The sequence below is a fragment of the Notothenia rossii genome, assembly GCF_949606895.1.
Source record: "Notothenia rossii genome assembly, chromosome: 5".
Lineage (NCBI taxonomy): Eukaryota > Metazoa > Chordata > Actinopteri > Perciformes > Nototheniidae > Notothenia > Notothenia rossii.
In genome coordinates, this window is record NC_136903.1 from 34710135 (window position 1) to 34734301 (window position 24167).

General features: G+C 44.3%; 3 protein-coding genes across 7 annotated transcripts in view; 2 read left to right on the forward strand and 1 right to left on the reverse strand.

Moving 5' to 3' along the window:
* agbl1 (AGBL carboxypeptidase 1) overlaps positions 1–24167 on the forward strand; it is a 181334-nt gene that overhangs the window by 101759 nt on the left and 55408 nt on the right. For all 4 annotated transcript variants that reach the window (XM_079684749.1, XM_079684750.1, XM_079684751.1 and 1 more), the window contains one exon: positions 4115–4231. In XM_079684749.1, the coding sequence (XP_079540875.1) occupies positions 4115–4231 (117 nt within the window). The remainder of the gene's footprint in view (positions 1–4114; positions 4232–24167) is intronic.
* LOC307041387 (zinc finger BED domain-containing protein 4-like) lies at positions 18099–20719 on the reverse strand. Of its 2 annotated transcripts, XR_013808731.1 has the most exons (5): positions 20446–20719; positions 20011–20137; positions 19665–19801; positions 18530–19581; positions 18099–18432 (listed from the first exon to the last, which is right to left on the reverse strand). XR_013808731.1 is itself a non-coding variant. In XM_079684759.1 (4 exons), exons 1-4 carry the CDS (start codon positions 20716–20718, stop codon positions 18940–18942), a joined length of 1179 nt encoding a protein of 392 aa, XP_079540885.1. In that variant the 5' UTR covers position 20719; the 3' UTR covers positions 18099–18939. The 2 variants fall into 2 exon arrangements, 1 of the variants encoding a protein (XP_079540885.1); XM_079684759.1 differs by having other exon boundaries at positions 18099–19581.
* LOC307041391 (uncharacterized protein) lies at positions 20816–23530 on the forward strand. Its single transcript, XM_079684768.1, has 2 exons — positions 20816–22557; positions 22966–23530. Exon 1 carries the CDS (start codon positions 21103–21105, stop codon positions 22150–22152), a length of 1050 nt encoding a protein of 349 aa, XP_079540894.1. The 5' UTR covers positions 20816–21102; the 3' UTR covers positions 22153–22557; positions 22966–23530.

Genomic DNA, 24167 nt, shown 5'->3' on the forward strand with positions numbered 1-24167 from the left:
TACTTTAAAGGTCTCTTATTATACTATTTGTAGGCATATATTATAGGTCTCAGATATATAAAAAACATTTCTATGAAGTTTTTTGCACAAAATACCAAACAGATCACCCATTCTAGCCTCATCCCCCTCTATTTCAGCCTGTTACTAAAGTGCTGATTCTGGGTCAGTAGCTTCAAACAATCACACTTCAACATAAGGCATGTTATGAGTAAAGATTAAGCAATAAGGTTGAGGGAATATGATACAACCTTGAGAACTAAATACTGTGGTCACTACCGAAACATCCATCCATCCATCCATCCATCTTCTCCCGCTTATCCGTGGTCGGGTCGCGGGGGTAGCAGTTCCAGCAGAGAGCCCCAAACTTTCTTTTCCCTGGCCACATCAACCAGCTCTGACTGGGGGATCCCAAGGCGCTCCCAGGCCAGCGAAGAGATATAATCCCTCCACCTGGTTCTAGGTCTACCCATTGGTCTCTTCCCAGCTGGACGTGCCTGGAACGCCTCCCTAGGGAGGCGCCCAGGTGGCATCCTTACTAGGTGCCCGAACCACCTCAACTGGCTCCTTTCGACGCGAAGGAGGAGCGGTTGAACTCCAAGTCCCTCCCGGATGACTGAACTTCTCACCTTATCCCTAAGGGAGACACCAGCCACCCTGCGGAGAAAACCCATCTCGGCCGCTTGTATCCGCAATCTCGTTCTTTCGGTCATGACCCATCCTTGATGACCATAGGTGAGGGTAGGAACAAAAATTGCCCGGTAGACAGAGAGTTTTGCCTTCTGGCTCAGCTCCCTTTTCGTCACAACGGTGCGGTAAAGCGACTCCAGTACCGCTCCCGCTGCTCCAATTCTCCGGCCCATCTCACGCTCCATCGTTCCCTCACTCGAGAACAAGACCCCGAGATACTTGAACTCCTTCACTTGGGGTAAGGACTCATTCCCTACTTGGAGTGGACAGTCCATCGGTTTCCTGCTGAGAACCATGGCCTCAGATTTGGAGGTGCTGATCCTCATCCCAGCCGCTTCACACTAGGTTGCGAACCAATCCAGTGAGTGCTGAAGGTCGTAGACCGATGAAGCCATTAGAACCACATCATCTGCAAAAAGCAGTGGTGCAATCCTTAGTCCACCGAACTGCAGACCCCCTCCCCCACGACTACGCCTCGAAATCCGATCCATGTATATTACAAACAGGATTGGTGACAAAGCGCAGCCCTGGCGGAGGCCAACCCTCACCGGAAATGGGTCCGACTTACTGTCGAGGACCCGGACACAGCTCTCGCTTTGGGAGTACAGAGATTGGATGGCCCTGAGTAGAGATCCCCTCACCCCATACTCCTGCAGCACCTCCCACAGTGACTCCCTGGGAACTCGGTCATACACCTTCTCCAAATCGGATAAGCGTACTCCCAGGCCCCCTCCAGGATCCTTGCGAGAGTAAAAAGCTGATCCGTCGTTCCAGGACCAGGACGGAATCCGCATTGTTCCTTCTCAATCTGAGGTTCGACGATCGGCCTGACCCTCCTTTCGAGTACCTTAGAGTAAACTTTCCCGGGGAGGCTGAGTAGTGTGATGCCTCTGTAATTGGCACACACCCTCTGAACCCTCCTTTTTGAAAAGGGGAACCACCACCCCGGTCTGCCACTCCTTCGGTACTGTTTCCGACGACTACCTAAACACTAGTAGGATATATATGTATGTAAGTATATTGACTTATCAAATAAAACGATATGATACTGATTGGTTTAATGAATGTTCAATTTCAACAATCATCAACTCTGCAATCAATATGATCAGTATTATGCATTTTACAAAGAAAAATTGTTTGGAGATTTTTATGAATTGTATAAATTGAACTTTGAAATTTGATTAAAAATTAAATTGTATTGATCTAATTGTGAAAACCCTCAAATATTTGTTAAAATAGGTAAAACAATCTTAACAGGTTAATATAATACCTTTTGACTACAGTGTGTGTACTATGTTTCGGTCGTGACCATTTTTGGTAGAGGAAGAACATTCCAATACAGTCTGAAAAAACAATATAAAAATGTACGGTTCTTTTACTAGGTATGTGTAATTTAGATATGGTGCAAAATATGGACAACGTTTTGGGAAAAAAACAAGCAACATTTCAAAAATGTTCCAACCTGACAGCCTGACCTGACCGGCCCATTCGGTAGAATGGCCCATACTGTATATGTACAAACTTTAACCAAATGTTTTTATTGTCAAAGATCTTAGGAAAACACTGGTACAACATATTTGGTCTGAGGGAAAAAATCAGGTTTGACTTGACCGTACCATTTAGTCTTTATGGTTACCTATGAGTTAGAGATTATGTTTAATAACTTAAATACAACAACAATATCTGCTGCTATGCTAGCATGATGCTAATGCTACGACTCTTGTGTAGACATAGGAAGCAAAACGTCTATGACATACAGAAGCTGTTTTAAAAGATGATATTCATTCTCTATTTTTTGCGTTATTGCTCTATTATATACTTAAGCAATAGCTCACGACAGGCCGTGGTATATGCTCATTATATCACAGCTAAGGGGCGTGGTTCGGCCCGACGCGAAGCTCAAAAGTGAGCTATTGCTTTTATAAAACGGTTACCAAGTGTGGCAATATGAAAGAAAAATACACACTCTAATTTAAATAGTTTTTATTAGTAAATAATGATGTTCAAAATAAATAGTCCTTCCATTGCCTTCTGCACAAAACATGCTATTCAACAACACTAACAGCTAGCGAACATATTAGACAGAGAGCGTTGATCCATTATTTGGCTATTTATTTACATTGTATATGTTGCCGTTTATTGGGCACCCACTGAAAAACTGTCCAGCATCAGTAGAATGGCTTACGTGGTTACTTGTATTGGTTGAGGTTGTTCTAGGGCTGTTGCTTGGCGTGGGGAGAATATTGCTCCACTTTCTCCGGTCCCCGAGATTCGGCTTGGAGAGAGCTTTCGCACCTGTGGCAACTAACGGTCATAATTTCTCTGCTTTGTTTCAAGACCCGCATCAGAAAGCTTTTGAATGGTGGTACTTTTCCAGTTGGTCTACCTGCTCTTCACGTAGCTCTGCATGTCGTCGTTTAGGTGCTTTTTTTCTGGAGATAGGCACTCGTCAATCCACTCCTCCATAGTAAGACCCCCCCCGGAGGTCGAAGTTAATCTTAAATGTTTCCATTTTATGCTTTGTAAGTTTGTTTCGTAACGGAATAAATGTATATTTATAAAACGGACAAGTCAAATCAAGCAATATGATTGGTTGATAGCGTTTTTGCGGACCTTTTTGATTACTGATTTGAAGACATCGTTGCTTGCTTTAAAAGTAGCACAATTCATGATGTCAAACCTTGAAAATTATCTAGATATCCCTGCCCTAATGCCAAAGGAACTGCACACTGAATATGTTTTGCCGTTTGATGTCTATGTCTGGACCGCTGCGTAAAAAGGAGGGTTTCTGCCCTGTTACTTCTCCGCTGTTTTCTTGTCCCAGTTTGAAAAGCTTTCAGCCCAACTGTATACAGTATTTCTCAGACGCGGAGGGATACTGACTTGTCGTGAAAAGTAACTACAATTCTACCCGTGGTATACGCTCAGTATATCACGGCTAAGAACCAATCAGATTGATTGATTTGACTTGTCCGTTTTATAAAGTATTATATATAATTTTATATGACATACTATTCATTTTTCAACCATACTTTAATGACCCCTGGTTTTCCATCATTGAAGTTTTGAATGGCAGCATAAGCAGTTTTTCAGTTGTTGTTTTAAAAAAAAATGTTTTTACCTGATCTACTGGCTATCGGTTCCTCTCATTACATATGCTAATTAAGTTGTCATATGTGAGTAGGATCATGGTGAAAAATATGCCAGTATAATATGCAGGTCGAAAACGGAAAATGCCACAGTGACAGCAACAAGTCCTCAAGCATTTGGTTAATAGTTGTGGAGCATGAGGTTCGTACCACTCCAGCGGTTGTGCTGGAGTGGTCGTTCTTCAATTCATTGTCTGGTTCAAGACACTTTAATTGCCCAAATACTTGTCCAATTTAAAAGTCTTTGAGTACGTTTCTGTTTAACTCTTTCTTTCCAGGATGATGATTTGGAGACTGACCTGAACAAACTTCGTTTCCGTCCCGACCCGGACAGACCCAAAGAGCTGCTGCCACAGTACAGCCGCCTCTGTCCTGAACTCTCACATGACTTCCAGGTAAATACGTGGTAAGGTTTCTGGGTCTCTCCAGTTAGATATTTTTGTTTGAATGACAATTCTTCTTTAAGCTTGGAGATGGGTCTAGCTCCAATCTCACAGTCTACCCACTTCACTGCACAAAAACCCCCCTTGAGATATTTTCCTAACCTTAATTGTTTGTTTGCTGCAAGACCTACTTGCCCTAGGTTATTTTTCTTCTGGTATCACACTTTTTGGACAATAAGGGTTTAGGGTTAGGGGTTTGAACTCTATACTCGGATTAGCCAAATTGGACTTTACACACACACTGCTGGCAGCAAAAAGTCTGAAAGATCTCCGGTCAAAATGATTCCGACATTTGTTTTCACAAACAGCTCCTCTGGGTAATATCAAGATAATTTCATGGTTGCAAGGTATGTGTGAAAGGAGCTTGAGTTCAATAAGGTTGAAACAACAATCTGTTGAAGAGCCGTGTTGGTAAAAGGTGAGCTGATGAGAGGCAGCTGAGCACACTGAGGACATGGAGAGCTGATTGCAGGCATGCATGATGAGCAGGAGGGGAAACCATGCCAACACACAGACAAAACATGTTCGGGGTCGAATTGTCAATAACCGGGAATGCACCTGAATGCCTACGTTTGGAAATTGTAATAGAACCATGGAAGGGGAAACACTAGCAAACCCTGGATAAAATTATAGGGTCATGGCTGTTAAACACAGAGGCAACCATGACAAATACAGAATCTGCAAGAAATGTACGTTTTGGAAGAAGGAGAGGAAGTGAAGATGTATTCTTTGTTTCGTAGCCAGGAGAAAGTTAAAAAGGAGACGAATGGAGTCTCGGAAAGTTCAAAGAAGTAATTTAATAAAGTATCGTTGTATTGGATCAAACAAGCAAGTCTTCACAGCGCTGTGTACAGAAAGAGAGCCCGTGAATCCGCGTGCAGTGTGTGTATATATATACAGTGGGGCAAAAAAGTATTTAATCAGCCACCAATTGTGCAAGTTCTCCCACTTAAAAAGATGAGAGAGGCCTGTAATTTTATCCTAGGTACACTCCAACTATGAGAGACAGAATGGGGCGAAATAATCCAGGAAATCACATTGTAGGATGTTTAATGAATTAATTGTAAATAAGTATTTGGTCACCTACAAACAAACAATATTTCTGGCTCTCACAGAGCTGTAACGTCTTCTTTAAGAGCCTCCTCTGTCCTCCACTTGTTAACTGTATAAATGGCACCTGATCGAACTCGTTATCAGTATAAAAGACACCTGTCCACAACCTCAAACAGTCACACTCCAAACTCCACTATGGCCAAGACCAAAGAGCTGTCAAAGGACATCAGAAACAAAATTGTAGACCTGCACCAGGCTGGGAAGACTGAATCTGCAATAGGTAAGCAGCTTGGTGTGAATAAATCAACTGTGGGAGCAATTATTAGAAAATGGAAGACATACAAGACCACTGATAATCTCCCTCGATCTGGGGCTCCACGCAAGATCTCACCCCGTGGGGTCAAAATGATCACAAGAACGGTGAGCAAAAATCCCAGAACCACACGGGGGGACCTAGTCAATTACCTGCAGAGAGCTGGGACCAAAGTAACAAAGGCTACCATCAGTAACACACTACGCCGCCAGGGACCCAAATCCTGCAGTGCCAGACGTGTCCCCCTGCTTAAGCCAGTACATGTCCAGGCCCGTCTGAAGTTTGCTAGAGAGCATTTAGATGATCCAGAAGAGGATTGGGAGAATGTCATATGGTCAGATGAAACCAAAATAGAACTTTTTGGTAAAAACTCAACTAGACGTGTTTGGAAGAGAAAGAATGCTGAGTTGCATCCAAAGAACACCATACCTACTGTGAAACATGGCGGTGGAAAAATCATGCTTTGGGGCTGTTTTTCTGCAAAGGGACCAGGACGACTGATCCGTGTAAAGGAAAGAATTGAATGGGGCCATGTATCGTGAGATTTTGATTGACAACCTCCTTCCTTCAGCAAGGGCATTGAAGATGAAACGTGGCTGGGTCTTTCAGCATGACAATGATCCCAAAAAGTATTTAGTCAGCCAATTGGTGGCTGACTAAATACTTTTTTGCCCCACTGTATATATATATATATATATATATGTATATATATAATCCCTTTCTCCTCTTCCCATTGGCTGCTTCGACGATGGGCGGATCTTCCTCCCGGCTTTTTTCCTCTGGATTGATATTGCATCAAATAAGGGGATTTAGACGTTGTGTGTTTGTTTCACAACTCCACAAGCATTTTCTCCTCATATTCTCATTCATGACTTTTGATTTAATACTTGCTAACGGCTGAAAACATAGATAACGTAAAACCGGAAGTGACGTCATGTAAAATAAAACGGTGCATTCATTTAATATTCACGTATCATATTGATTTGAATTTCTTACAGAAGCAGAGAAAGATACACCAGGCATGGCAGAGAGGGACAGATGATGTTTTTCTTGTCTTGTTTGTTAATGTTTCTGACAGAGGTTCATTTAGAATGTTTTGTATTACTGGCTTCAATAGCTGTGTTCCAGAGACAGAAAGGCAGGACTGATTTATTTATTGGCAAGAAAAATCTACAAGAGATTGTACAGTGCAATCAGAGAGATACAGTATATCCAAGTTTTTGAGCAAGTCCACGAATCCAGTCTTTGTCAAGTCTGTCACCACCTTCGCGCAGCTGCTGGCGCCACTTCGTCCGGTCCTCCGCCAGCCTCTCCCAGTTATCCGTCGCAATGTCCAGGGCCTTCATGTCACGTTTTACGACATCCTTGAAGCGCAGCAGTGGTCGTCCTCTGCCTCTGGAACCAGCACTCAGCTCGCTGTATAAGATGTCCTTTGGCAGGCGGCTATCTGGCATTCTGCGAAGGGGACCAAGCCACCGCAGCCTCCTGACCTTCAGTGTTTGGAACATTGACTTGCTGCCCGTACACGCCAGCACCGCCTCGTTCATGACCTTGTCCCGCCATGTGATCCCGAGGATGTTGCGCAGGCACCGCATGTGAAAAGCATTTAGCTCTCTTTCGTGCCGCGCTTAAGTTGACCACACCTCGGAACCATACAGCAGGACGCTGACCACGCAACATTGGTAGATGCGTGTCTTAGTGCGCTCGGTGAGGTATTTATTGCTCCAGGCTCTTGAGCGCAAACGACTGAAAGACGTTGCGGCTTTGCCGATACGAGTCTGAATCTCCTTAACCAATGACAGGTCACTGCTGATTGTTGAGCCAAGATACGTGAACTGGTCAACAGTCTCCAGCACATGCTCGTTCACCATTACCGGTGACGCTGCGCTTCCTTCTTGGTGCATAACAACTGTCTTTTTGATGTTGATGATCAGTGCAAATTCAGAGCATGCTGCACTGAATCTGTCCATCAGGCGATGTAGACCAGCTGCACTGTGAGACACCAGAGCTGCATCGTCCGCGAATAAGAGCTCACAAACTAGCACCTTCCGTACCTTTCTTTTCGCGCGCAGTCGGGCCAGATTAAACAGCTTCCCATCTGACCGCGTGTGCAGGAAAACGCCGTCTTCGTCCACGTGATCGCTGAATGCATGATGCAGCACAACAGAGAAGAAGATGCCGAAGAGCATGGGCGCTAACACGCAGCCTTGTTTGACTCCACTGCGAACGGAGAAGCTGTCTGAAGTAGATCCTTCAAAGAAAACTGTTGCTGACATATCCTCGTGAAGCGATTTGACCAGCCCGAGCAGTGTCGGTGGGCAGCCGAGTTTTTGCAAGATGGCGAACAGTCCTTCCCGACTCACCATGTCGAACGCCTTCGTCAGGTCGACAAACGCCATGTGCAGTGGTTTGTTTTGCTCTCTGCACTTTTCTTGCACCTGGCGCACCGTGAAGACCATGTCTGTTGTTGATCGGCCACTTCGAAACCCGCACTGTGACTCTGGGTATACGCGAGCGGCCAGTTTCTGGAGCCGCACCAGCAGAATTCTGGAGAAAACCTTGCCAAGTACGCTCAGTAGCGAAATGCCACGGTAGTTGTTACAGTCCCCTTTGTTGCCTTTGTTCTTGTAAAGCGTGATTATCTTGGCGTCCTTCATGTCCGATGGGAAAGAGCCCGCTTGCCAGCATTGACAGAGCAGCTTGTGCATGTGCGGCAGTAAGCAGCTGTCACATTTGAGGAGATCAGCCGGGATGCCGTCCGTGCCCGCAGCTTTGCCCTCAGCAGTGTGCTTCAGCGCGTTCACTAGCTCTTCCATGGTTGGCAAGTTGTCCAGCTCAGCATTGATGTCAAAGCTGGGTGTTGAGGCCAAAGCCACGTGGATGATGCTCCTTGGTTTGCCATAGAGCTCTGAGTAGTGCTCAACCCATCGTGACATCTGTTGCCCTGTGTCAGTGATCAGTGCTCCTTCTGCAGACTTCAGCGGACAAACCTTCTTTGCTCTCGGCCCAATAGCCTTGTTCAGGCCCCTGTACAGTTCCCGCAGGTTACCAGTGTCTGAAGCCTGTTGGATGTCATCGCAGAGCTTGTTCCAGTACTGGTTAGCACAGGATCGAGCTGTCCTCTGAAGTTCACGCTGCGCATCCTTGAGTGCAGTGAGAGAAATCTGTGTTGCACGTTGCTTGTAGACTTTGTGCGCCTTGTTCTTGGCAGAGAACAACGGTTCCAGGACTACAGCATTTTCGGCCATCCAGTCTTCTTGCGGCGGCCTTTTCGTGCCAAAAGATTCAGTTGCCGCGTCATGCATAGCAGCTCGCAAGCTCTGCCAGTTCTCTTCTGGTCCTGTGCCGGTACTTCTTGCAGCCATCTTCTTTGCAAACGACTTCCGGAATGCCATGACATTTTCTGCGCATTTCATTCTTGCGGTGTTTAGGCGCAGCTTCTTTTTTTGTCTTGGGGTAGGTTTTCGTTTAGGCATGTTCATCTGGGTTAGAAGAAACAAGTGGTCGGTATCACCATCAGCAGTGTGGTAAGTTCTGGAGCATCTGACTAGGCCAATGTCACGTCTTCTGACCAAAGCTAAGTCTAGCTGGTGCCAGTGCTTGGACCGTGGATGCATCCATGTCACCTGCCGACGTTGCTTCTGCTGGAACCAAGTGTTTGCGATGCAGAGCCCATGTTGACTGCACAGCTCGAGAACTCGCTGTCCGTTTTCGTTGATTTTCCCAACACCAAAGTGACCGATTTCATCCGGCCATAATAGATAATCGGCGCCGACACGAGCATTGAAATCGCCGAGCAGCATCACGCAGTCCTCAGGGGGAATCTTGTTCAAGATGCCAGCCAGGCTTTCATAGAACTGGTCCTTAACCGCAGCTTCACTCGGCAGTGTGGGGGCGTAGGCACATATCAGATGTATTGGGCTGGCAGATTGCTTGAGCGTCAGGGAAATTATCCTTTCTGACACACAGACAGGGGTGTCAAACTCTTTCACCAGCTTGTTGGACACTGCAAAGCCTACGCCGTGTGTGCGGTGTTCATCTTTGGCTTTTCCCATCCAGAAGAAAGTGTAGTTTTGCTCTTTGATAGAACCAGAATCGGCTAGTCTGGTTTCCTGTAGCGCGGCGACGTCGACTGCAAGCTTGGCCAGCTCCCGGTCGATCAGTGCTGTTTTGCGTGTTGCACCTTGTCTTTGTACGTTGCAGTCTGGATCCGTAGTGAATCCCGGACACATGGTACGAATATTCCAGCTTCCCAGCCGGAGATGTACATTTAAATTAAAATTTGAATTCCGCTCTTTATTACGGTTTTTAGTTTTTCTTTGATTGGTAGGTGAGATTTTAACGTCCATGGTTGCTGCGACCACCCCATCGAAGCAATAGACGTGGCGGGTCAGAACCCAACTGGCCAGGGGCTGCCTGGCTTGAGGCGGGCGGTTGATGACCATTGGGGCATGATGACCCCTCCCACCGACGCAGACGACCCGTGGCGATCCGTCTTACGCCAATCTGACTGGAGCTTATAACCCGTAGACTGTCGCTCTGCCGTGTTGTTTCCCCGGCGTCTTTACGCCGCCGCGATGAAGTGTCCTCTCCATTGCACTTGCCCGGGCGGGAATGAGGGCTCCAGCGTTGCCCAAGCTGCAGGAACCACACTTGGCCTCCGCTGACAGGACTCCAAGGAAAGACAGAGGTCAATACATTGGCGCCAACATTGGCTGCAGGAGATGGCCGTTGGCTCACGAGGAGCTCATCCGCCCTTTGACAGGTTTTGTATTTAGTCCTGCTGGGTGTCTCCATCACCCTCCACACAAGACCGAGGCCAGGTGGGGGAGCCGGTTTAGTCGCCGACGACCCGACCATGGAACAGCTAGCAATGGTTTACATGGTACCAGTGGAAGTCCAGGACTTAGCTGACAGCTGTGTTCCAGAGACAGAAAGGCAGGACTGATACTGCTGCTATATCATCACCAATGTATTCTACGGAAACACATATAATCATATTGTTCCAAAGAGCAGCATCTGTATTGAATATATTAAGAAGTATGTGGATATGAGAGCCCCATCAGTTAACTGCTTTGATAGCAACATTACCTAATACATGTTTGACGGGTAATCGGCTGCAATATGAATCCTGTAGGACAGAATTGCTTCCCCCGAGGACTGAGAAGTTCAGTCATCCGGTACAGACTCAGAGTTGAGCCGCTGCTCCTTTGCACCTAGAAAGGATGCCGCAGGGCTTCCTCCATGAGGTGGGTGTTCAAGTCTCGAGGACCAGGTCGAAGGATTATAGCTCTACAATGGCCTGGGAGTGCCTTGGTATCCCCCAGTCAGAGATGGTTAATGGTGTCAGGGAAAGGGAAGTTTGAGCCTAGTGGAACTTTTAGCTCTATGATGCGATTCCGGATAAGCAGTTGAAGATGGATGAAGGCGTTGTACCAAGGATCAGATCAGAGGGTCATGGGTCAGTGTATGACACCAGAGACAGCGTTTCTGTTTACTGACAACATCCATTGGCACTTTTCTTAACCATGACCATAGAGGCTGGTTCACTCTATGCGGCAAGAAAATCAGGACCCAAATGCAGAATGAAAAGGAGGCAGGTATTAATGTTTAAACAAAAAGCAAGCTTTTAATTTAATTTCAAACCTTTATTTAACCAGGTGAATCCCATTGAGACAATCGATCTCTTTTTCAAGGGAGATCTGCAGCAGCAAGTTAAACATGAAGACATATAAACAGAAAACAACAGAAAAACAAAAAAGGACATCATACAACACAGTTACAGGTGTACAATTGACATACCTATCAACATTTATAGTTACCAACAGTATGAGATTGCATAGCATCTATCCATGCTTTAAAAACAGGCAGTGGAACAAAGTTGCTCAGTTTCCATTATTTTCGCAGACTGTTCCAAGCAAGAGGAGCTACGCACATAAAAGCTTTCGTCCCTAGGTCAGTCCTAGCACTTGGCACATTTAACAAAACCATCATTTTTTTAGATCTCAGGCAATAGCTACTTGCAACTCTCTGTGTGATCAGAGAGCAGATATAAGATGGGAGTTTACCCAACATGGCTTTATATATGAACATGTACCAATGAGTGAGCCTCCGTACAGTAAATGAAGGCAAACCTGCCCTGGAATACAGGGTAGTAGGTACAGTGATGAGTAAGTGCTTTACAACTAGTAACAAATCTCAGTGCACTGTGATAGGCGGCATCTAACTTGTTCAGGTAATGGGCAGGTGCATTCATATAAACCAGATCACAGTCCAGCACAGGTAAAAAGGTCACAGGGACTGGCCTTTTCCTGGCCTCAAGTGAGAAACAGGACTTGTTTCTGAAAAAGAAACCTAGCCTAACCCTCAGCTTTTTAAGCAGATTAATGACCTGAAGTTTAAACGAGAGACAATTGTGGAGGAAATTCCACTTTAAAAACAGAAACAACCTGTTTGGCAAGAAATGAACAAATAATAGAAGTTTAAAGCAAAGTTGTGTTATTTAATAAAGTCAATAAAAGTCAAAAAGCATTTAACAGAGTTAATCTATTTCAGCCGAAAGGACAGAGTCTCGCACCAAGAAGCCAGCACCAGAACTGCCCTCATCCAAAGAAAATACCAATACTTTATACACTACAAAAGGAGGGAAGTGGAAGGTCTTCAGCAAGCAAATTCACATTACAAGAAGTGTTGACCAGACGGTTGAAACTTACATACATGTTAATTACAAACTAGGGCCGGGACTTTAACGCGTTAATTAAGATTAATTAATTACACAAACATTAACGCGTTAAAAAAATTAACGCATTTTAATCGCACTTATTTTTGCCCTGCGGAACGTTTCTCACTGGATGAGTTTCAGGCGTACCGATTATACTGGAGCACCAACTAACGTTCATGACTTCAGACAACAACAAACCACAGTGAACAATAGTCAGACATGAAAAAAGAAGCTGATGAGACCGCTTTGGTTGGCCCCTTGGATGGGACATTTTGTTTTAAAAACGGACAGATGGAAGCGTTGATAAGAGCACGGTTGTATGCAAAAAGGAATTCGCATATCACCGCAGCACATCAAGCCTCAAGTATCACCTCAATGCAAAACATATAGCAGCTAGCGTGGAAGCTAGCGTGGACGTTAGCCCGACTCCGAGTACAAGGACCCACACCATAGTTGCCCTCAGAAATCGGGAGCATTTCGAAATGCAAAATTTGCGGGGGGGGGGTGCTAGTGGATCGCCGGAGCTGTTAGATTAACATTAACATGCTTATTGTAGTTGTAAGTGCACTGCCTTGCGGCCTGTAGCACCGTCCTTGATGGAGTATATGTGTGGACTGGACCTGCATTTTACAGGAAAGGAGTGAGCAGAGAGTAGAGTAGTTGTCGATTATTTTATCTGTTTTCTGTGAATATCTGCCTTACCCTCTCAGACTTTGAGTTGCGCGCGCTACTAAAGAGACGTGTTACCATGGAAACCAAACAATGGTTTAGCTGTATTAAAGTCCGAGTGGAAACAGTCGTGTGTAAATCTGATTTTGTCAGAAATCGGGAGAAATGCGGGAGAAATATGACCCCGGGAGGAAACCGGGAGAGGGCAATGAAATCGGGAGTCTCCTGCGAAAATCGGGAGGGTTGACAAGTATGACCCACACCCAACCCACACTCAACCAGATGACTGGTTTCAGGGCCAGGATAACTAAGTCCACGTCTGAAAAAAATAACCAGCTCACTGGATTGCACTCGACTGTAGACCACTTGGAGTGGTAGAAGATAAGGGGCTGCAAAAGGTACTACAGATTGCATCGTCTGACACAACATATGAGCTGCCATGCAGAAAGACAGTGACAAAAAGAATCCAGCAGCTTTATGACAATGAAAAGGAAGATAAAGAGAATTTATTGGAGAAAGCCGAATGTGTTGCCCTGACTGGGGATCATTGGACCTCGGTAAGCAATTCAAATTACCTCTGTGTGACGGCACACTTTATTGACATCTTCTCACTGTTATCAGGTCAAATATTTATATGTGATTAAAAATGCGATTAATTTCGATTAATTAATTACAAAACCTCTAATTAATTAGATAAATTGTTTTAATCGAGTCCCGGCCCTATTACAAACCAATGGTTGCAGAGACAGACTTTGGTTTGTTCTAAGGAAGATTAAATTAGAGGCTAGATGTGAATTAAATCAGTGGGAAATAAACAGATAATTAAGATACAGTCATACTTATGATTAAATTAGACTTAATGATAAATTAGTACAACAATTTCCCCTTTGGCCGGACCACCGGCCACAATACATATTACACAATTTATCATGACATCAATGAATACATTTCAAGAGTTTTACATAAACACATCATACACTGATAAAAAGGGTAAGTAAAAATGCTAAAATACATTTCATGTATTTAGTGGTTGGGCCAAGGGAAATAGTTAGTCTAACTCATTATGTGGAGGCCAGATTCGTCATGATATGGAGGTAACTAGTCAGATACTGGAAAATTGTCATGTGTATGTTCAAAGTCTTTGAGAAGTGGGAACTGTTCAGTTAGGGATAGGAGCCTCTACTGGTTCTGATAACATAGTATTTTCAGGATCACGCTGAGGTTGTAAATTCGAACAATACCACAGAATACAGTTTCGAATGTCACTGTCCACTTGCATTTTCCTGATTTTCCAAAAGCTCAGAGTTTCCATTGAGCACCTGTGTCGCTCCTGCATCAGATCCTCAGAGTCCCAATCAAAACTAAAATAATAATGTACAACTGCCAACATTTCTGACAGACACACTGATGGAGTGGACCTAAGCGAAAATAACTCAAACCATGACACAGGGGGACCCTGTATTGCCAGAATGGAGGAATTTCCCGAATTTGTCTGTCTAGCAAGATAAGTCAGGAAAGAATACCAGGAATTCTTATCCCCTTCTCCTGGATCACCAAATCCCCAAGGCTTCAACTTCTTCCCCCCATACAAATTCCTCTTCTGCCTCCGTAGCTCATCATGTTTTTCTGATGTAACAGTGAGGCTTCTGTTGGGAATAGTTTCAACAATGTCTGTTGTTTCCTTGTGTGACTCCGCCCTCAGTAGCAAAGAACATAACATGAGGCAGATTATGAGAATTAGGCAGCAAATGCCATCTCTTGTGCCACACCCCATTCTCCTAAATGGGCTCCATTTCTTCCATATCGACTCCATGCTCCGAACCCCTTGTAGCCGAGGATGTCGTCAAAGCTCAATTTAAATTTCCCTGTGGATCCTTCGGAATAATATGTTCCTCCAAGGGTGGCGCCTTCCTGCAGTGACTGGCGTGAATCCAAGTTATCCTCTCAGCAACCTTCACAGCCGAGTTGGTCACCAGCAAAACCTGGAAAGGCCCAGTCCATAGGCTTCCTCCAATGCCGTCTCTTGTAGTCCTTCACCACGACCCAGTCTCCTTCTTCGACTGAATGCAGACATCCCTCCAATGGAACTGGCAAAGCTGCTTTCACCTGTGAATGCAATGCAAATAGTGGATTCTGGTCCGTCTCTGTAGTCCGTTCCACCCTCCCTTGCTCTCAGTCAGATGATGTAGACACAACGTTTTCGGTAGACGGCTTTTTGTTTTTCAAACAATCTTTTCTCTATCTTGTACCAACTTCCCGGTGCAAGACTCCGTCCCCTCAGCCGAAACAGACCAACTCCGTACATTTCCCTAACATGTTCTTTCTCATTCTCTTTCTTTCTCTTAATTCTGCTTCTTCCCTCCAAACACAATATGCTCTCCAATCTGGAATACATTGTTTTAGACTATCGTTGTCTCTGTCAAACATTGTTTGCATTATTGAGGAGAAGACTGTTGCTGGACTAAGATCATCCTCAGACACAGTTTTACTGTTAAAACTACCCATTATCTCTCTATAATTATTTTGCCTCTTGTGAGATGAACAAAATCTGGTCAAGTTTTAACCAGATCCACCAGATAATAACAACCACTGCAATAATAACTAGACACGTCTGTCTACAAAGAGTTCCCAGTAATACACTTAATTGTGTTAAATAATTGTTGAACAAAGAACAGTATTATCTATTCTTTAGGGCTGTCAAACGATTACAATTGTTAATCAGATTAATCACAGCTTAAAAATGTATTAATCATGATTAATCACCATTCGAACTATGTCCAAAATATGCAATTTCTTTATGTATATATTGTTGTGGGAATGGAAAGATAAATGAAAGAAGGCGGATATATCCATTTTATCATACAGTATGTATGTTTATTATAACATTGTTCTGTGTGTCAAAATGAAAGACAGCCCACACACCTATCAATCATCAAACCGTGGGGTCTTAATTCCTAACGTGTTGATTTCTATCAACGGGGGAGTACTTCAGGAAAGTCTATGGGGGGGGGGAGTTAGTGGAGTACTGCGTGACTACAGAGTGTGAACGTTGTGATCAGCTGTTTTAGCGCAGTTCTCCAGTGAAGGGGGCGAGTCTCCCTCCGCAGCCGGTTGGCGTAGTTTTGGCACAATTCCGTTGTACAGACCAACGTTAACAGCCCTGTCTGTGCACACGGAGACCGACTCTGTCGTCCGGTGATCTAACCGCCTTCTGGAAAAGCTTCACAAGTACGTCGGTACGCAAATGCTCTTTGTGACACAAGTGACGGTACGCATTTCAGATTACGCACACCTGCGTAGCAGTTATGTGGTAGAGTGATTTAGAACGAGGAAGAACTGTGAAAAAGAGAACTGAATGAGTGGGAAGTGGGGAGCACCCCTGTTCTACACATGGTACTACAGCAAAAGTATTTTCCGTCGGGACTTCCTGCAACAACACCACGCCGTTATCTTGATTCTGATTGGCCAGAAGACATTATCAAAGATGTTCTATTGAGAAGACGATCACTACGTGACAAAAGTTTTCAAAACCGTTTCTGGTCTTCGGTGTTTCCAAAGTGGCTACTCAAATCAATCTTACTAACTACTGTCTGTGCAATTCTCGGCGCGAGTTGGCGCACTTTATTTTTCTTACTTTAACATCATTTTTCATGGTGGGGCTAAGCCATTTCTTGGTATGGGTGAAGCCTACCCAGCCAATTAATTACCGCCGTTAACGCGATAATTTTGACAGCATTGCTATTCTTGTCTTACCGCACAGGCTTTCCCTTAAATCTGGATAAGATCTCTGGTCGGGTCCTCCTACCTAGTTCAGCTTCTCACCGGATAGGGAGGAATTTTCTTTTTTTTTTAAGTTGGCCGTCTGTTCTCTTTGGAGTCACCGCCAGTAGTCTGACCCTGCTCACAGCGCCAAGTTTGTGGAGGAAATTCCACTTTAAAAACAGAAACAACCAGGTTGGCAAGAAATGAAAAAATGATAGAAGTTTAAAGCAAAGTTGTATTATTTAATAAAGTCAATAAGCATTTAACAGAGTTAATCTATGTCAGCCGAAAGGACAGAGTCTCGCACCAAGAAGCCAGCACCAGACCTGCCCTCATCCAAAGAAAATACCAATACTTTATACACTACGGAAGGAGGGAAGAGGAAGGTCTTCAGCAAGCAAATTCACATTACAAGAAATTTTGACCAGACGGTTGAAACTTACATACATGTTAATTACAAACCAATGGTTGTAGAGACATACTTTGGTTTGTTCTAAGGAAGATGAAATTAGAGGCTAGATGTGAATTCAATCAGTGGGAAATAAACAGATAATTAAGTTACAGTAATACTTAATGATACATTGTTTACAACAACAATCATCAAGCCAGATACCAACGTATTTATAACAGGCAACCTGTTACGGCTGCTGCCTTCCTGATCGTCTGAGTGTTTTCAGCTGTGTGTTCTATGTAAATGAGCTGTGCGGTTGCCCTCCCGGTATTGGCTCCCATCTCCTGGTCCGCCTCCTGAAGATTGCGATTGGAGCACGCCGGGCCCGACGCACTCCAATCGCAGCGCACAGCCGGCGCACACCTGCTGGAGATGACTACAAAGCTTGGGGACAATCCTCATTCTGGAGGCTCTGTATGTGGACAGATGCCTCTCGCTACTTGCTCTCTGTTCTGGGGTTAAACTTGTGTGGTTAGTTAGAGTGTAGAGTAGCTTAGTTAGTGTTTAGAATAGTTTAGGATTCGGTGACGGTTGCCTGTAGTTTAGTTGTGGTGTTGTATAGATTCTCTAGTGATGGGATAATGATACCTCAAGGAGTGTATTGACACACTATACAAACTGTGTCGGCACTGTATTGATACTGCGCCGGTCACCCAATAGTGCCCCCTGCAGTTGTTAGAAAATCATTGCAGGTAAAGAAATTCCTTGTTTGTGTAAATGCTAAACTGAGTTGGCATGTAAAATTTAGCAAATTTGAGTTACAATTCAGAGTTACAATTTGTGACTTATGTACACAATTTTGTTAACTTAACTGTTCAATCATATGAAATAAAATACTTGAGAAAAGAAGTGATTTGTTTATGCATTTTTATTGAGGAGCAACAGCTTTTGTAGTGTCTTTGCTCCAAGGCGATTTCTCCTCTTTGATACCAGTTCCCCCGCCTTAGAAAATACTCTCTCACACGGCACAGATGAACATGGTGAGCAGAGACATTTCAGTGCAAGTTCATGAAGGTGTGGATACGCTCTTTTGTTGCTCTTCCAATATTGCAATGGGTCTTGTTTTCTGGGTAAGTTGCTTTCTGCCAGGTAGCGTTGGACTTCTAGTATCGAATCAGCTGTGGCATTGGAGGTCCTCTTGTTGTCCTCAACCTCCATGTCAAATGTTTCCCAGAGATTGTGCCCTAAAAAAAATATAATAATAATAATCACAAGTATATTATCACATGACAAAGTGCCACAGAAATATACAAATAAACAGAAAGAAATGTGTTTTCATACCTGAACTGGGTTCTGATCCATGTGAAGAGCTAGGCCCTTCTTCTGCTGGGTCACGCTCTTGGCTCCTCATTTGGTCAGCACACTCCAACTTCAGTCTTTTGACAGCTTCAGTTGCCTTCAGTGAGCTGACGAATCCAATTGTTTTGAACCTAGGATCCAAAAGTGTTGCCAGTGTCATCACACTGAGTGATTCCATGCTAGAGATGCATTCTGTTAGCCGCTTTCTCAGATTTTCTGCAAGCTGTTTAGCAGCTGTTTTTCTTGACGGTGAAGCTCAACGTGGACCATTTTCAGCATGGGAATAACCTTTGACCCAGAGACTCTTTTTTCCTCAGACAGTTCAGTTGTTGCTTGGTCAAAAGGAGCAAGCACCCTGAGCATCTCTTCAATGGTTTCACAGTCTTCCGTAGTCAGTGGAGTGATGTCCCTTTTAATGAGGCCAGTGACACCCAGACTGCCTCCTTCTGCTCAGCCATTCTTTCAAACATGTGGTAGGTGCTGTTCCATCTTGTTGGCACCTCATTGATTAATTTATGGACCGGTGTTCCCAGCTGCTGCTGTATTTGAGTGAGCTTCTCTTTGGCAGTAGTGCTCGATCGAAAGTACGTCACTATTTGTCGTGTTTTGTTACGTATTTCTGTAAGTGTTTCGACCTGATCACATGATTTCCTCACCATTAAATTCATGGTATGGGCTATACAAATGGTATGGCGTATTTGCAGCATCCGAGCACATGAAATCATGTTTGCTGCTGCATCAGTGACAAGACACCTGACCTTTGCAGCTATGCCCCACTCCTCCATGAGGCTCTTTTTAACTGTGGCCATGTTTTCAGCAGTGTGTTTTTCAGGAAAATGCTGCACTCCCAAGACTGACGTATGGAGTTCATGGCTTTCTTTGTCCACATAGTGGCAAGTAACCGCTAGATATGCCTCCATATTCATGGATGTCCACATATCAGCTGTTAAACTAACAGCAACGGCGCTCTGGAGGTCCTTTTTTGTTTTCTCCTTTTCCTTCTCATACCTCTGGCTCACCAAATCCTTGATGGTCTGAAAATAACCATACAAATATTCTTATACCAAAATATAGTTATATAGTACAAAAACATAATAATAACCTTTCTTAAACATACCTTCCTGCTTGGTAGAACATACGAGGGTATGATGAGCTTCAAGAGCTCCCTGAATCCCTCATTTTCAACCAAGCTGAGTGGCTGACAGTCTTTGATGATCATGTTGACCACTGCCTCATCCACTGCTTGCTTAGGAACTGCAAGCCAAAAGGAAATATTTCGTTAAAAGCTTATTTAAGGTCTGTATTATTATTTTTTAGAAACAATGTTAATCTAGCAGAGAAATGCAATAGAGGAAAACTTCCCTGATCGGGAATTGAACCGAGGTCACTGGGGAGTGAGCTCTGAATCTTACCCACTAGACCACCAGGGCTGTAAAGTTAATAAGGAGAACATGTCAACATACCTGGGGTATTCTCACGGGTATCTGCTGATTCTTCATCGCCACCATGCCGAGCTCTATAATGCCTCAGCATTGATGAAGTGCTCTTATTGATGTAAGATAGCTCCGTAGAACAGAGCCGACACTTCACCTACAATGACATAAAAATTTAATTTATCAGAAAACTATTCAAACCACTTACCAGAACAGAGTAACAACTAAGGTGGCGCACTGCATTCACTTGTCAAAGAAAAATGACAATGACATAGGGTATCTATCAGGATCTCCTAATAACAAGATAATATGAATAAAGCAACTGTAAGGCTATTTCACTGACTATCATATGTATCACAGGTGACGTTGTGACGACAAAGTGAATGCAATGCGCCACCCAAAAAACATATGGTATATAATGGAAAAACTAACAGTAAACAGTGCTCAAAGGAGAAAAAGATTTACCTTGTTTGGCGTCAGAAGATCAAAATTATTCCACACTGGGGAAAACTTCCTTGAACGATCCATTATAACGCAACAGCAAAACTCCATCCAACAAACCCACGACATGTTGATGCAGTTTGATACCTTATAAACACACTTTGGCGCAACAAATTCAACCGATACACTTCCTGTATCGGTCACGTGATTAGTTCTTAAAGCAATACACGCACCAATACGGGGTTTCACTCTTGGGCTCTCGGCACAGTGCTGACGCACCAGTGTTGCTCGTCCCATCACTAAGATTCTCTGTGTTAGTTGTACCACTTTTAGAGTGAGGTTTTGTTTTGTTCTTTATTTAGTATAGTATTTATTTTCCCTGTATGTCTTTAGACTCCCTTTTTAGAGTCCTCCTTTAGTTGGTTATTTGTCAACCTGTGTCCTTTTGGCTCCTTTGTTTGTTTCAGGCTGTTTGCCTGCTATTTTGTTTACAGCTGTTTTAAATAAACACTTATAATTAATACCAATTCCATACTGGTGTGTGTTGCATTCCTCTTCCCCTAGTTGGGACGTAACATACATGGGGGCTCGTCCGGGATATCAACTACTTTCCTGGGGTTATAAGTGGTTGTGTATAGCTAAAAACAATTTGGTAAGGTTTGGGTGCAGTTTTAGCTGAGTATGGCAACTTTTGATTTGGAGTCGTTTTTGGTCTGTCCTTCTCATGAGCAGTTAGTTCAGTGTCGTAGAAACGACTTATATGAGATAGCGCAACATTTCGGTCTCCCAGTGGCAAAACAATTGTTAAAAAAAGAGTTAAAGGCTCTGGTGGTGGATGAGTTGGTGGAAAGGGGTTTTCTGGTGCGGCCTGCACAAGCTGAGCTCACTGTGCCAAATGACCGTGCTAAACCAGAGGGTAGTGGCAGCGAGGGGGGCGAGCCGTGTGAAGCACTGCTCAGGCCGCCTCGTAAATGTCCACCCTCTCCGGTTGGTAGTACAGATTCCCGGGAAGGGAATAAACTTAAAGTCCGCCTCGCCCGACTTCAGTTGGAGGCAAAAGACAGGGAGCAAGACAGGCAGTTTCAGTTGGAGCTAAAGAAAATCGAGGCAGATAAGGAAGTCCAGATACGGATTCGTCAGCTGAAGCTAGACTCCCAACTGCGCGCATCCGGTGCTTTTGACTCTGCCGGAAGAAACTTGCCATCTCCACCTCCTCCACCTGCCTTTGACGTGAGTAACCATATTTCGCTAGTGTCAACATTCTGTGAGACTGAGGTGGATGCCTATTTTGGCGCATTCGAGAGCATTGCTACAGCATTGCGGTGGCCGGTTGAAGTTTGGGCTCTGATGGTAACGTGCAAATTACATGGAAAAGCTCGGGAAGCAGTTGTGGCTCTCACGTTAGAGGACAGCCTGCAGTATGACTCAGTAAAAGGTGCCATCCTCAGAGTGTATGAGTTAGTTCCTGAAGCTTACCGGCAAAAGTTTAGACACGATAGGAAGAGTCCTGATCAAACGCACGTAGAGTTCGCTAGGAAAAAGGGAATGTGTTTTGCTAAGTGGATTGCTTCATGTAATGCTACGGATTATTCTTCTCTGAGAGAATTGATCATGTTGGAGGAGTTTAAGAAGTGTTTGCCTGATCGCATTGCGGAGTACGTGAAGAAACAAAGGGTAAACTCTCTCTCTGCTGCCGCTGTGTTAGCTGATGAGTATGTGCTGATGCATTAAACTGTGTTTTCCCCTGTCTCTACGGAGAGATCCCGCCGTGTGTCAGCCGCACCATTTACTCAGCCAGCAAATGTGTGTAACGTGAACAGAGAAGAGAGGGAGTGTTTTTACTGTCATAAACCTGGACATGTCATCGCCAATTGCGCAGCTCTGAAACGCAAGGAACAGCGGCAGAATATATCCCCGCCTAAAGGCATTGGCCTGGCTACACGCGCACGCGAACAGGCAAGTAAATGTGACCCTGATGTTTCATTAGCTGATCCTGTGATTGTGCCTGTGCCTTCAGATGAAGCTGTGTCCGAGGAGAAGCCAGAAATTGTGGCTCCCCCTCCTCCTCGTGAGGATGTCGCGAGACTGGCGCAACACGCCGGCTCAGACAAGCCTCTAGACTTCTCGACACTCCCGGTAACCCGAGAGCGTCAGCTCGTGTATCGGATCTTAGTGTTAGTGTTGGCTCTACAACATGCTAAGATTGATGTTGGACCCAGCCTTTGGCCAATTGTGATGTGTACATGTTACGATCCATTCATATTCTGCCCTAGCGTGTCCACGCACAATCAGCGTCTCCTGCAATGGGCTCGGATTGTGCGGGACTACAGCAGTAGACACCCGTCATTAAAGGGTTCAGAGAATGTGTTGGCCGATGCTTGTCCAGGTTGAGTTTGTGATGTTAGTGTGTCAGGTTGAGTTTGTGATGAATGTGTGTTATTAGGAATTTCGTTAGAGTGCTTAGGTTCACAAAACCTGTGGGTTTGTGTCTTAAGGGGGGGAGTGTTACGGCTGCTGCCTTCCTGATCGTCTGAGTGTTTTCAGCTGTGTGTTCTATGTAAATGAGCTGTGCGGTTGCCCTCCCGGTATTGGCTCCCATCTCCTGGTCCGCCTCCTGAAGATTGCGATTGGAGCACGCCGGGCCCGACGAACTCCAATCGCAGTGCACAGCCGGCGCACACCTGCTGGAGATGACTACAAAGCTTGGGGACAATCCTCATTCTGGAGGCTCTGTATGTGGACAGATGCCTCTCGCTACTTGCTCTCTGTTCTGGGGTTAAACTTGTGTGGTTAGTTAGAGTGTAGAGTAGCTTAGTTAGTGTTTAGAATAGTTTAGGATTCGGTGACGGTTGCCTGTAGTTTAGTTGTGGTGTTGTATAGATTCTCTGTGTTAGTTGTACCACTTTTAGAGTGAGGTTTTGTTTTGTTCTTTATTTAGTATAGTATTTATATTCCTTGTATGTCTTTAGACTCCCTTTTTAGAGTCCTCCTTTAGTTGGTTATTTGTCAACCTGTGCCCTTTTGGCTCCTTTGTTTGTTTCAGGCTGTTTGCCTGCTATTTTGTTTACAGCTGTTTTAAATAAACACTTATAATTAATACCAATTCCATACTGGTGTGTGTTGCATTACTCTTCCCCTAGTTGGGACGTAACACAACCACTTCAAGTATTTTTCCTTGCAATATCCAAAGCGGTCCCTGGTGTCTTCTTGGCTTTTGAAAATAGCATTACCTTAGTTTTTTATCAACATTTAAAAAAGAAGCTTTAGCTCAGAGAGCGGAGTCTGAATAATATTAAAAAACAGCCTGCAATTTAACAACAGCCTGGATGGAGGGACCTACTCAATACATCACGGTATTGTTCGTATAAAAAGGTAAAGTTGCTCCATCCACATTTTGACCTAAACTGTTGAGATGGAGAATAAAAGTGGACCTAAAACAGAACCTTGGGGAACACCATTTGTAATGTTTAACCACTCAGAAGACAGCCCATCAAATTGAACACATTGGGACCTTTCAGAGAGGTAGTTCACAAACCACCCCACTGCATGGCTGGATATGCCAATACTGGCCAGCCTCTGCTTCAAGATGTGATGATCGACGGTATTGAACGCTTTGGAATGATCAATAAACAGAGCTGCATATCTCTGCTTTTTGTCTAAAATACCAGCAATATCATTCACCACTTTCATTGTGGCAGTGATGGTGCTATGTTGCTTTTTGAAACCTGACTGATGTTTACATAGGA